Here is a 14,153-nt window from a genome sequence, read left to right on the forward strand (position 1 = left end):
TCCAGACAGGCTGCAATCTGGACTATAATAATTTTATTTTTGCAGTCAGAATTCAAAAATGTGGACATTGATAATTACTGTGCTTAATGTCTGGATTTTGTGGTCTGAACGCCTTCACGGGGATAATTTGTATAATCCATACCAGCTGTATTCTGTCTTTAGTGAATAGCTCAGTGTGTGTGTAAAATAGAGGTTGGCAGATTTAAATGTTTTATACAAATGTATATGTATGTATATAATCGCCATCATCACAAAATTACAGACGTTTTACATTATCCGTCTTTGAATGTGTGAGCAATTGGCAAAGATCACCTTTCTCCTTGACATTGAATACTTGATATACTTAGTAACTGTCTAAATATTTGCAGCACTTTAATAGAAATCAAAAAAGGATATGAGATTATCACTCTTTAGATGGGTTATTAACTTCTCCAGCGAAGAGAAACGGCACAGAGTTGGCACACAGCCTATCATGATCAGCTTGTGTTTGGCTCTTGTAAGTGCCACATTAAGCCTCCTCCAGTCCTTCAATAAATCGCCAAGCTACTCAAAAAAAAAAAAAAAAAAAAAAATTGGTTAGAAAGAATTAAAGCTTTAAAAAATATTTTTTTCTTTTAAATATTGAAATTTACAAAAATATCATATGTAAATAAATATTTAATTTCAAAAGGTTATTAAAAAAATAAACAGAATATAGTATTAGAACAATAAAAACAAAATGTTATTTGATCAATTTAAATTGCAGTTTGTGACACTTCTAAATTTATGTTTCTCGTGCATTCTGAACACAGCAAGATCACCAGAGATTTGTGTGAATATACCAAAAATCAGAAGGATGAGTTATTTGTTAGCTATCAAACGATAGCAAACTTACTTTTCCATCAATATTGCTTCTGACAAAGGACAAAATGATGATGCTTTTATCTCTCCCTTGGTACTTGTCGACTGTATTCACTTCTACGGCACTGGAGGACAGCGCTATTAAATAACCAGAAATTACTTTTAATTGTTGTCGATATGGAGCTATAATGCCAATGTCCGAAGGTTTGCATCCAGCCTTTTTGAGGAAAAATTGAACAGTTTTGAATTAACAAAGCGATCATTTGGCAAAGTTGTAGACTAAGCGCTGATACAAATGTGGATTTACATTTCCCCGAGAAAGGTATGATATAATGACACTAATTTTATATCATTACACTTTCCTAAAAAAAAAAAAAAAAAAAAAGGCAGCAATGACACACTTAAAATAAGGTTAGAGTGTACTATAATCCTAAACATAGAGAGTAGTGGCATAAAGACAATGTGTTAGAACAACATCGCCCTATTTAAAGGGACTCTCCAGTGCCAGGAAAACAATCCGATTACCTGGCACTGCAGGTCCCCTCTCTCTCCCACCACCCATCCCCAGTTGCTGAAGGGGTGAATACCCCTTCAGTCACTTACCTGAGACCCCCGCCGATGTCCCTCGGCGGTGGTTTCGGGTCGCCGCCGCTCCTCCTCTTACTTACGTCAGCCGGTGGGCAAAACTGATCCCGCCCGCCGGCTGAGGAGACCAAATGCGCATGAGCGGCAATGCCGCGCAAGCGCATTAGAGCTCTCCATAGGAAAGCATCGAAAATGCTTTTCAATGCTTTCCTATGGGGAATTGAGCGATGCTGGAGGTCCTCTCACAGCGTGAGGACGTCCAGCGGCGCTCTAGCACAGGTTTTGTGCGCTATGAAGCAGGAAGTGCCCTCTGGTGGCTGTCTAGTAGACAGCCACTAGAGGTGGAGTTAACCCTGCAAGGTAATTATTGCAGTTTATAAAAAAACTGCAATAATTACAGTTGCAGGGTTAAGGGTGATGGGAGATGGCACCCAGACCACTCCAATTGGCAGAAGTGGTCTGGGTGCCTGGAGTGTCCCTTTAACAACATAATTTCTAACAATTCACAAGCAGGGCAAAGTAAAGTGAATCTGAAACGTGGACTAAATCCCATTTAGACTGGAAGATAGTACACTATGAAAACTCAATCGCCCGTGATTTCCTTTGTTTCTCAGTTTCATGTAGGCTAAAGTCTTGTGATTGTTATATAAATGATGATCTGCAATGCCTTTTAGTTGAAAGTTTCACTTATTTTGAATCTAAAAAGACATCTAGTGTACCTTTAGAAACAGAGAAGTAAGATGGAACACCAGCTTAGCTTCAATCCAGTTACTGACGCCACCTTTTTCTACAGTTTCCAGAGCGGGGATCTGGAATGTTAAAAGAAATATCATCGTCTGTTAATACAGGAACATGTCCTAGTCAGAAACTGAAACTCAACATCTGCTCAACCTTTATAGATTCAATTAAAACCATACACTCTTCCCTCTATAGCCACCCACTGTAACCAAGGGATATGGCATGTACCTGCTCAAAAACTAACGCTATCCTGCCTCTACTCACTTGTTATTTTTCATGTATTGCAGTTGTGCAGTTCCCTAGTAGATGCAAGTACACCTCTCACACGACACTTAATGTACCTCCAATTGTATGCTAATTTTCTCCCATCTCAGTATTGTATACCATCTCAGTATTATATGCCATCTGAATATGCACTCTGGGGCATAGGGTACTGTACCACTAGCACTGTAAACGTTAACATAGAGCGCAGCACCATCGACAAATGTATCTCACCCAAGCCTACAATGCCTCATCTAGCATCTTAATGTATTCACTGCACGCATTAATGCCCATGGCCTGGGATTCAACCCCATGAAACTTAAACATCTTGTATAGCGAGCTAACCATTACTTCATATGACACACTCATAAAAACAGAAGAAAAGCTAACAAACTGAAATGTTACGTTTACCCACTGTTTTAACCTGCCTTAACGAAATTTTAAAAATGTGCTGCCTACTCATATGCCATGTTTAGTTTACTATGTTTGTTACTACACTGATTGTAAATGCTATTGTGGCTAAACAAGCCTCTTGTTATACCTCGCACAACAGAAAATAAAGAACTAAAAAAACAAAACAAAAAAAAAACATACACTCTTCCAAACAATTAAAAACAGGTTTGACCTCCCAAATCAGCAGTGTGTATAATAGCACTACCCAGAAGTGCATATGTTTAGAAAACTCATATAGAATGAAATGGTATACCTGCAAATACAAGCATGTATAGCAGAGACAGGGTGGGGAATCCTTATTTTACATTTTTAAAGCCTACAAGTTTGCATTTTTAAAGATCAACATATTCTGCAGATTATTCAACTATTACTAACTCAAGGTCAGTAAGTCACTCACTGATGTGCAGATGTTTCGAATATAAAATATTTTTTCTGAGAATTGCACTGTAGATTTATTGCATTGAGAGACAACTAAATGTTTAAGGCAAAACTAATATTGTCCAGTAAAAATGTAAAAACACTTTATAGCCAAGTGAATACATGTATACATTTCTATATTTTCATTTGAAAACATTCCCACGTGTGTCCACTTAATGTACATACTAGGCTAGAAGACATACTTTTTTTTTATTCATTATATAAATGAGAAAAAAAAAAATGCTAAGTTTTATGCAAATTCACAGCCAAGAGAGGGATCACAAGCCACTCATTCTGGTCTTCGGAGATCAGAAACACCTGCTTGGTAAGGCTTATGGGATAATAGTTCCCCACAGCAGAAGTTTTATTTAGCTTATCTGACAAGTGGTACTAATGAATAAGCAGACAGCAGCTCTGTTATATTATTGACAGAGTTCACCAGTAAACAAATAAACAGGATAAACAAACTTTTGACTAGTAAGGGTGGAGGAAACATAGTATATATTTTTAGGTTTATAAAGAAAAACAGGTTCTTGACGTTTTCCTTCAAATATGGGTACATTTTACAGAATTAGCCCTATTTGGCTTAATATAACAAATACCTTATCTGTGTTCAGAAAGCAGACAGGATTACTTGGTTCCAATACATCTTTGACCCACGTCGTTAGCTGACTCTCTTTAAATTCCAGTTCCAGCTTCAAACTGGACAGATGAGGTAGTTGAATGGTTGCTGTGGCTACACGTTCGGATGCACACTCGAGTCTGCCTTCATATACCAAATGATTGCTCAGTTCCATGATCTTTCTAAACAGGATACAACCAATAGTGAATACTTATATTCCATATAAGGCACACTGAATGCATTCAACTTTGTTCCAACAATGATAAACGTAGTTACCTATTCATGCGATATTGCACGGTCAGTTCCACTACTGCATCCTGATTTTTCTCCAGCCTTTTGAACAAGCTCTCACTCATTCCGAGTTCCCTGACAATGACAATAGGTCAATCATACAACAGGTAAGGGGCCTGTTTGTTTCAATTTGTGTGGCAGTTACAAAGTACTGTATGCGCTAACCATAGATGGAAAGATAGAATAGTTGAAGGTAGGAAATAGACTAAAAGTAAATACAAATATAAACTTTATTGAATGTGACAGATCTGAATACAAAAAGCATACACACTGAACGTGTAACATAACTCTGCTCCTTTGAATCAAGCTGTCAAATATCGGTAAACAAATATATGTAGAATTATCTAAGTCAACAAAATCTAAGAAGCGAACACCTATCAATAATTAGCAGATAGAATAGGTAAATAAACTGCAAGAAAGTACATTTTAAACGTAACAACCACAGAGACAGAGCGAACCACTCGTCTAAAATGCCGGGGTACACAGATTAACAACCTATTGTGATAAACAAATTAGCCAATTAAAATAGATGGATGATACACTAGGTACTATGAGGGTATATACAAGTAAATAAATAGAAAAGGACCTTCTAAACTCAGCTGAACAATATATGATCCTACGATCAACAGCAGCAAGGGGAAACCTAAATCTATAAATGGATAAATCAATACTATAAGACCACCTCAGCACAGGGTTGGTAAAAAGTGTGTGCCTACATTACCAAAAGAAGTGTACCTCTCAAAAAGCAGCAGACATAGAATGAAAAAAATAAGTGATATAAGTGGATTAAAGGGATTCTCTAGTGCCAGGAAAACAAACCTGTTTTCCTGGCACTGTAGAATCCTGGAGTGCCCCCCACTCCCACGCCTCGCATCCAATGTCGCTGAAGAAGTTAAAACCCCTTCAGGAACTTACCTGAATCCAGCGTCGATGTCCCTCGGCGCTGAGTCAGACTCCACCCACGCTCCTCCCCCACCGACGTCAGCTGGTGGGGGAGACCTAAAGCGCATGCGCGACAATGGCCGCACTCGCATTAGGATTTCCCCACAGGAAAGCATTATTCAATGCTTTCCTATGGGGATTCCAGCGACGCTAGAGGTCCTCGTGCATAGCGTGAGGACGCCCAGCGTTGTTTACACGACCGAAAATCGTCTAAGGTCCCGGAAGTAGACAGTCACTAGAGGAGGACTTAACCCTGCAAAGGTAATTATTGCAGTTTATAAAAACTGCAATAATTACACTTGCAGGGTTAAGGGTGATGGGATTTGGCACCCAGACCCCTGCCAAGAATGGGGTACATTGGGATTGTGGCAGGGTTATGCAACAGATGATTGTATACCTTAACTAAACATCCAATAGTTTGCCTAGGTGAGGTGTTGAGGTGAGGTGAGGTGTTTTGTTTTTGTAAGAAACCTATTACATTATGTTTGCTTTGAAATTGATGTTTAGTGAATGAATGAGTGCACTGTATCTCATATGTTGATGAGATTATATTTTCCCCATTGTGAAAATAAACTGCACAGAAAAGGAATATTTCTCTACCAGATAATTACTACAAATAAAAGTGGTGTCTGGTGCAGCAGCTCAGTTTAAAACTTCAGAGCCTGTTTCACAGCAGTTAATAGCCCCAACTAATATAATTTGGATGTAAAGACGTCCTGTACTCCTGTACTCCCTTTCCAAAAAAAGTGATGTAGAGATTTCCAATTCACAAACTGGCCAAAAGAAAAAAATCTTCACTTATCTAAACTCGTCTGGGATGCTAACCTTTTCAAAGTCCTCCAACCAGTGAACACAGACTGAAGGGCATTGAGTAAAAGCTATTCAGCCAGAAAATGAAATTCTACATCTTCTCTTATATGTCAGCCATAATCAATCTTTAACAATGCTTACTGCAATCTATTTTAGCCTTTCAATGGCCTTAAACTTGGGAACTTCAAGAGGATTCCACCTCTACAATTCCCCCAACAAAACACCATTTAAAGTGTGAACATGATTTAAAACTGGGCCCTGGATCCTGCAGCTCAGAAAGCCAAGACTACAACATGTCTGCACCCGATATGTTCGCACACTCACAGAGTTATTTACTAAAGTAATAATTGTTGGAAATTAAAATTTACGGCCAAATAACCAAACTGGAAAAAACCTCCTAGTCGGCTATGCTTCCAGCTTGGTTAATTTGACCTTACATTTCGATTTCACTCGGAATTCCCAACAATCCTCCCTTTAGCAAATAACCTGCTCCTGAACAACGTTCCGGAGTGTCCCTTTAACACTCCCTTGTAAAAACATACTGCACTGAACATTTATTTCCCATGGTGGCAACACATTGTGTGGCTTGTAGACAGCAGTTCAGCTTCAACAGTCAGTGTCTTTTTCATGGATGTTTAATAGGCGCAACTAATCTAAAACAGATTACATTTACAAAATTACTTTTTTGGATCAGGAAACTTCTTGAACTCTCTGTCCAAAATAATGTGTTTTATGGTTTCTGATTTACACACAAGAAGATTAAAAAAAAAGTTTTCTTTCTCCAGCCTTGATGTCAATCTTCTCAGAGTTCTCCAACCAGAGAGAGCACAGACTGAGCATTAGGAACACTCATCCAGAAAATTGCATTTTGCATCTCGTCCATATGGCAGACTCAATTTAACTTAAACACAGATTATTGTAATTTAATGCTGGTCTCTCAATTGTCTTAAACTTGGAGTCTCACTGGGATTTTATGCCCCAAAGAAGAGAACATGAGAACTGTTTTCATGTATGGAAAAAAAGACAAGCCAGACTTCCACTCTCAGAACAAGAAAATGTTTTCTTCAATGAAGCCATGCACCACAGCTGTCATCTTGCATTAAAGCAGAGGAATAGGGAAAGAGAGACTGACTACAATTCATACAGTGTGATCGTCGCCTCAGGTATAAAGTGTTCGGCACAGTGTTCCAAAATCTGTCTATGTTAGAGCAGCAAAACTATTCTTCATATAATTCTGAATGTGTTTAGCAGACTAAACAATAGGGGGAGCTAAAACAAACTGTTACAGTAAGTGCAGTTCCATGTTCTCTCTAGGATTTTCTTGACAATAATTCTGTTCTGATTAAATGCTTGTCTACAAAAAAGGTGTTATGCCCTGCATTCATTTGGTGCGACCTTTGTTCAAGAGAATTTGTTGAGACCAAATATAAGACAAATAATACAGCTAACATAACACAATTAACGTTTCTTCTGCCTTACAGCAAACTTTTTAAGAACCACCAAGTTGGATGATGAGTGAAAATACTAGAGATTTATAATGCATTTATATTGTAATCAGTTCCGTAGGAGTGTTACTAAATTTTACATAAAATTCGAACACCTTCCACCTAAAACAATTGAGCAATCAATATTTTTCGGCTTAATGATAAAGGAACCACACGTGTGAACTCCATGTTTGGAAGTAAAAGATTAATACAAATAAAATAAATTAAAAAAAAAGAATAGAACAGGAATGTTGAGTTTAGAAAATCCGCTACTGAAACTCTAACAAGGTTTGCTTGTGTTCTCACCTTGCCTCTGAGCTCCGGACCAGTGGGGGCAGCTGTTGATGGTCTCCCACTAGGACAAATCTGTCTGCAAAGAATAAGGGGCCTAAGCATATTGGCTGACTAATCTGAGACGCTTCATCCACAATGCAGAAATCAAATCGTCTTCGCGTAAAGATTGGATGGTTCACACCCATACAGGTTGTCGCAACCACAGGCTTAAAACAAAACAAAATTGCATTTGTTAAAAAAAAAAAGTTCTTAAACGCAAACAAATAAGTTTTAGTGTCCAAACTAAAAAAAAACACTAGATGAACTAGAGCATTGGCTTAAAGATAAAGTACAGAGAGTTGTCATTAATGGTAAATTTTCAAGCTGGACAAAAGTGGTAGGTGGTGTCTCTCAGGGTTCTGTTCTGGGACTGCCTCTATTCACATACTGACAATATTATATGATCTTGAAAAATAGGAAATATATCAGTGTTTGCAGACTATATCTGCAACACAATTTATTAGAAGAGTGAGGAATAAAGTAGCTCGTAAGTGGAACAACATACCTGACTGTCATATAGTTCTTGTAAACTGCTTAAAGATACAATGGACTTGGCTCTGCAGATTTCTTCTTCACCAAACCTCTGAATTTCTGGGTGAATCTTCTGTGTACGACCCAGTCTCAAAAAACCCACCTGGAACTTTTTTAATTTTAGCAAAATATTATCCACTGCCGAGTGTGTGTAACTGGTCAGTAACACACTAAAGCCACAAGTGTACAGAATTCGGACCTAAACACAAAATAAAGCAACAAGTTCACTGTAGGTAGAAAAGTTTACAAAAAGAAATCCATTCTTCAATGGTAGTTTCATAAAATCAATATTTAATGCAACTAAAAAGGGACATTCTGGTAAATGATTTTGATAATGATTAGATATGTTCAGTTATCCACCAGCTAGCATTCAAAGCACTAGGTCACTAGTCATCTATGCTGGCACATTCCAAATGAAATCACCAATCTATGAAAGAAATTTCCTTAAAAAGATGCATGCCCACCGGGGTCTGTCTCTTCGGGAAGATCCACATATGATTCACACAGGGAACTAATATTTCACACTGGAGATCATGAACTCCCTTCCATTTAAATATACCTGTGATTAATCTTTTTGTCACTTAATGTAACCATTATGCAACTTCATACTATTCTTTAATTCGCAACTGGTACCTTTTAAATATTTTAGATTTTATTAGAATTATGTTCTCCTTGTTCTTTCAATTCGTGACAATATAAATTGAACAAATTATGCAAAATGCTTATTGTTGCAGAAACTTACTGTTAATTTCCCACCGTTTGTATTTTTTCTCATGTTTTTTGCAACTGTAAAATGACCTGGGACTCCCCGGTGTGAGCAGGGATTTAACCCGGCTCACACCAAATATGCAGGACGTGTCATTATGTCCAAAAGGCATGAAAAGCCCATTATAGCTCGGACGTAATGACATACCCTAACGTCCTTCAGGAATTAACTTTGCAAAGGCAAAAAACAAAAGAAGACAAAATCATACTGAAGTGGACATGGAAAACATATCAACAGGTAGAAATTTTAATCAACTTACTAAAGTGCAAATTGTAGTAGTTTTTCCTGTCCCAGGCATGCCAACAATAAGAGTGTAATCTTTAGACAGCAGCACACGTTTCATTGCTTGTTTCTGTGGCTTGTTGAGGCCTGCAATAAGAAAATCTAATTGACAGACTGTATATTACTGCTATATCACATTCAGGTAGAAGATGCCAGGGGTTTGTGTTATATTAATGTAACACCCACATAGTCAGCATTACAGCAACATTGTCTGAGATGGAGATAACATGAAATTTGAATGAATATCTCGTTAAGTAATAATGCTTAATTATTTGCTTAAGAAAGATACTCCAAGCACCAATCCATTCAGTTAATTGTAGAGGTTGTGCTGTAAGGACACTGCCCTTGGAAACTTACCCTTTAAACCCGATTATGATTTTCAAATGTATCTCTTGGCAGCCATGGGGGAGTCCAGCTTCCAGACTGAGCCATTTACGTTTTTCTTTTTAAGTTTCCACGAACAGCTTTCTGACATCAAAACAGCTACTATGAACTGAAGTGGGTGTTGTGCTTTAACCCCTCAGGGAGCATGTAGCCGACCGGCCTGGGGAGCATGGGGGCGGCTGGCTCAGGGAGCATGTAGGCAGCAGTAAAGGGCAAAGCGCAAGGCTCCTGTGGCTCCTATCTGCTCCCTATTGCTGTATAGTGATATCGGGAGCCGGGAAATTACGTCATTCCGGCCCCGGCATCACTACAGGGAGCAAAGAGGAGCCACAGGTGGATTACTGCTCCCTCGCACACAGGAAGAGCAGCCCCACTGGACCCCAGTGAAAGATTCACTCAGCTCTTCCAAAGGTAGGGAGGCTGGGTGGAATATAATTAAAAATGTTGTGAGTGTTAGAGAAAGTATGTGTATGTCAGTGTGTGTGTGTGTATATGTGTCAGTGTTTGTGTGTGTCAGTGTTTGGGTGTATTTATGTCACTGTTTGTGTGTGTGTCAGAGTGTTTGTGTGTGTCTGTGTCAGAGACGGTTTAGGTTCCTGCCCCCCTCCGATCACATGAGAGAGGTGTTCTTACTCACCATTTTCCCCACGCGGTGCAGGTTTTGCTGCAGCTTATCCTGACAATCTTTATGATCTCCGCTAAGCCAATGCTTTAGGATATTGCGCATGTTCTCTATGAGTAACATTCAGCACTTACATGCAGAGTGTGGAGACGCTGAACAAAGGTGCTGCACACTGTGCAGCACTGACACAGGACTCTCTAGTAGCCGGCTGAGTGACGGTCACTAGAGGTGTTACTAAGCAGCAATGTAAACACTGCCTTTTCTCTGAAAATCTAGCGTTTACATTGAAAAGACTACAGGGACAGGCTTGAGGCACCAGAGCAACTACATTACGCTGTAGTGGTTCTGGTGACTATAGGGTCTCTTTAAGAATTGTATATTTATCATTGTAAATTAAACTTCGCTTGTTTAACCCCTTCAGGACGGAGTCAATAGTGCACGTTCTGATCAAAACAAAACGTAAACAAAAACTGGAATTTGCGCTATATGTCTGTTCAACCGTAATTCACCTCTTTCAAATTAAATGCACCCACACTTATTATATATCATTTTGTTCAGGAGAAACAGGGCTTTCATTTCATATTAAATATTTATATATGAATCAATTTATTATGAATAAAATAAAAAAAAACTGTGAGAAATTAGATTTTTTTTTTTTTAATTTGTAGTTCCGCCTCACATTTTAGCTGTAAATGTCATAATACTGTTAGGTTGTACTGCAACAAAATGCACATATTTGTAATCAGCGATGTCTCACGAGTACAACAGTACCCCACATTAACAGGTTTTATGGTGTTTTGGAAAGTTACAGGGTCAAATATAGAACGTTCCAATTTTAAATAGAAATTTGCCAGATTGGTAATGTTACCTTTGAGACGGTGTGGCAGCCCAGCAATGAGAATTATCCCCATAATGGCATACCATTTGAAAAAGTAGACAATCAAAGGTATTGAAAGTGGGGTATGTTTAGTCTTTTTTAGTAGCCACTTAGTCACAAACACTGGCCAAAGTTAGCGTTCATATTTGTTTTTGTGTTAAAAAAGCAAAAAACTAATATTTGGCCAGTGTTTGTGACTAAGTGGCTACTAAGAAAGACTGGACATACCCCACTTGCAATACCTTGGGTTGTCTACTTTTGCAAATGGTATGCCATCATGAGGGTAATTCTCATTCCAGGGCTACCATACGCTCTGAAAGGCAACATAACCAATCTGGCAAATTTCAATGTCAAAAAAATGAAATGCAAGCCTTATATGTGACTCTCTAACTTTCCAAAACACCATGAAACCTGTACATGGGGGGTACTGTTATTCTCGGGAGACTTCACTAAACACAAATATTAGTGTTTTAAAACATATTACAACAATAATATACCGTATTTTTCGCTCCATAAGACGCACTTTTTTTCCCCTCAAAAGTGAGGGGAAATGTCTGTGCGTCTTATGGAGCGAATATGAAGCTTTACTTACCTGTCTTGCAGCGTTGGCCGGCAGCACAGGGCGCACCGCGGTAGTGGAACTTGAATTTCATGTTCCGGTTTCCGGCGGGACTGAAAGGAAGTGCGCACAAGCTGAGTGCGCACTTCCTTTCAGTCCCGCCGGAAACCGGAACATGAAATTCAAGTTCCACTACCGCGGTGCGCCCTGTGCTGCCGGCCAACGCTGCAATACAGGTAAGTAATTATAGGACAAGGGGAGGGGGACAGTATGGGAGGGGGATAAAGTCTATGGGGAGGGAGGGGGATAAAGTCTATGGGGAGGGAGGGGGATAAAGTCTATGGGGAGGGAGGGGGATAAAGTCTATGGGGGGGGGGGTGGAAGTCTGTGGGGAGGGGGGGGTGGAAGTCTGTGGGGAGGGGGGGGTGGAAGTCTGTGGGGAGGGGGGGGTGGAAGTCTGTGGGGAGGGGGGGGTGGAAGTCTGTGGGGAGGGGGGGGTGGAAGTCTGTGGGGAGGGGGGGGTGGAAGTCTGTGGGGAGGGGGGGGGGTGGAAGTCTGTGGGGAGGGGGGGGGTGGAAGTCTGTGGGAAGGGGGGGTGGAAGTCTGTGGGAAGGGGGGGGTGGAAGTCTGTGGGGGGGGTGGAAGTCTGTGGGGAGGGGGGGGTGGAAGTCTGTGGGGAGGGGGGAGATGGAAGTCTGTGGGGAGGGGGGGAGATGGAAGTCTGTGGGGAGGGGGGGAGATGGAAGTCTGTGGGGAGGGGGGGAGATGGAAGTCTGTGGGGAGGGGGGGAGATGGAAGTCTGTGGGGAGGGGGGGAGATGGAAGTCTGTGGGGAGATGGAAGTCTGTGGGGAGGGGGGGAGATGGAAGTCTGTGGGGAGGGGGGGAGATGGAAGTCTGTGGGGAGGGGGGGAGATGGAAGTCTGTGGGGAGGGGGGGAGATGAAGTCTGTGGGGAGGGGGGGAGATGAAGTCTGTGGGGAGGGGGGGAGATGAAGTCTGTGGGGAGGGGGGGAGATGAAGTCTGTGGGGAGGGGGGGAGATGAAGTCTGTGGGGAGGGGGGGAGATGAAGTCTGTGGGGAGGGGGGAGATGAAGTCTGTGGGGAGGGGGGGGAGATGAAGTCTGTGGGAGAGAGGAGAAGACTATGGAAGGGGGGGACACTATGGGACAGGGGAGAAAAAAAATATTCTGTACAAACTGTCCCATAGTAAGAAACACTATGGGACAGTTTGTTCAGAATATTTTTTTTCTGGGTTTCTTCCTCTAAAAACTAGGTGCGTCTTATGGTGAGGTGCGTCTTATGGAGCGAAAAATACGGTAGTCCATAAAAGTGCTGTTCGTTTGTAAAAAAATGCAAAAAACATAACTTTTACTTAAAATATCATCGTTGTAATACAATTTACCAATTTGAAACACTAATATGTGAGTTCAGCGAAGTCTCCCGAGTAAAACAGTACCCCCATGTACAGGTTTTATGTTGTCTTGGAGAGTTACAGGGTCAAATATAGTGCATGCGAATTAAATTCTCTGCACTTTCTCCCTGTGTTGTTAGGTATGTCAATCAAATTTTAATTAATCAAATCACCTAATTATGTTAAAAGATTACTTAAATATACACGTAGAATTTTAATATATATGCATTTATAGGTATTTAAATTCTACGTGTATACTAATGTAATCTTTTATGTAATTATATGTATTTAACTATATATATTTGCGGTTATTTGCATTTTATATATAGATAGATATATATAGAATGCCGTTCTAAGTGTATTTTGTTACCAATGTATATATATTAATAACAAAATACAGTTAGAATGAAATTACATATAAATATATAATTTATATTAAATTTTGTTTCAATATTTTATTGATTTATTTTATTTATTATTGTAATTATACGTATATATATTTAATATATATATATGTAGATCTATTATATATATAATATATATACATATATATATATGTAACGTCATTCTAAGTGTATTTTAATACTAATATTAATATTAAAATACATTACGTATGACGTTACATATATATAATATGTATATATATATATTATAAATATATATATATATATAAATACTTTTATTTTATTTTAACATGTGTATTTAATTTTTTTTTTATACTTTCCTACCAGCAGGGGGACTGTCTAATATTTTAGACAGTCCCCCTGCTGGCAGATCCATAGCCAGCTATAGGGGGCCATGTGATCGCTCTTTGAGAGCGATCACATGGCCCCCGGGGGCATCATTTGCCGGAGGGGGGCTGCCTGGGCTCTCAGGCAGCCCCCCAGAAGAGGATCGCGGCGGAGGTAAGTATAGCTTACCTCCTGGGGGCTTCAGCCGTTACGG

At 39.7% G+C, this 14,153-nt stretch overlaps 1 protein-coding gene across 1 annotated transcript in view; it reads right to left on the reverse strand.

Annotated features, from left to right (window-relative positions):
- Positions 1 to 372: 372 nt before the first annotated feature.
- DNA2 (DNA replication helicase/nuclease 2) overlaps positions 373 to 14,153 on the reverse strand; it is a 60,888-nt gene continuing 47,107 nt past the window's right edge. The window contains exons 13-20 of the mRNA XM_063433847.1: positions 9,333 to 9,442; positions 8,282 to 8,506; positions 7,750 to 7,943; positions 4,193 to 4,282; positions 3,897 to 4,098; positions 2,145 to 2,234; positions 875 to 1,057; positions 373 to 543 (exon numbers count right to left, since the gene is read on the reverse strand). Of these exons, the coding sequence (XP_063289917.1) occupies positions 373 to 543; positions 875 to 1,057; positions 2,145 to 2,234; positions 3,897 to 4,098; positions 4,193 to 4,282; positions 7,750 to 7,943; positions 8,282 to 8,506; positions 9,333 to 9,442 (1,265 nt within the window). The remainder of the gene's footprint in view (positions 544 to 874; positions 1,058 to 2,144; positions 2,235 to 3,896; positions 4,099 to 4,192; positions 4,283 to 7,749; positions 7,944 to 8,281; positions 8,507 to 9,332; positions 9,443 to 14,153) is intronic.

This window comes from Pelobates fuscus, chromosome 10 (assembly GCF_036172605.1).
Source record: "Pelobates fuscus isolate aPelFus1 chromosome 10, aPelFus1.pri, whole genome shotgun sequence".
NCBI classification, from domain to species: Eukaryota; Metazoa; Chordata; class Amphibia; order Anura; family Pelobatidae; genus Pelobates; species Pelobates fuscus.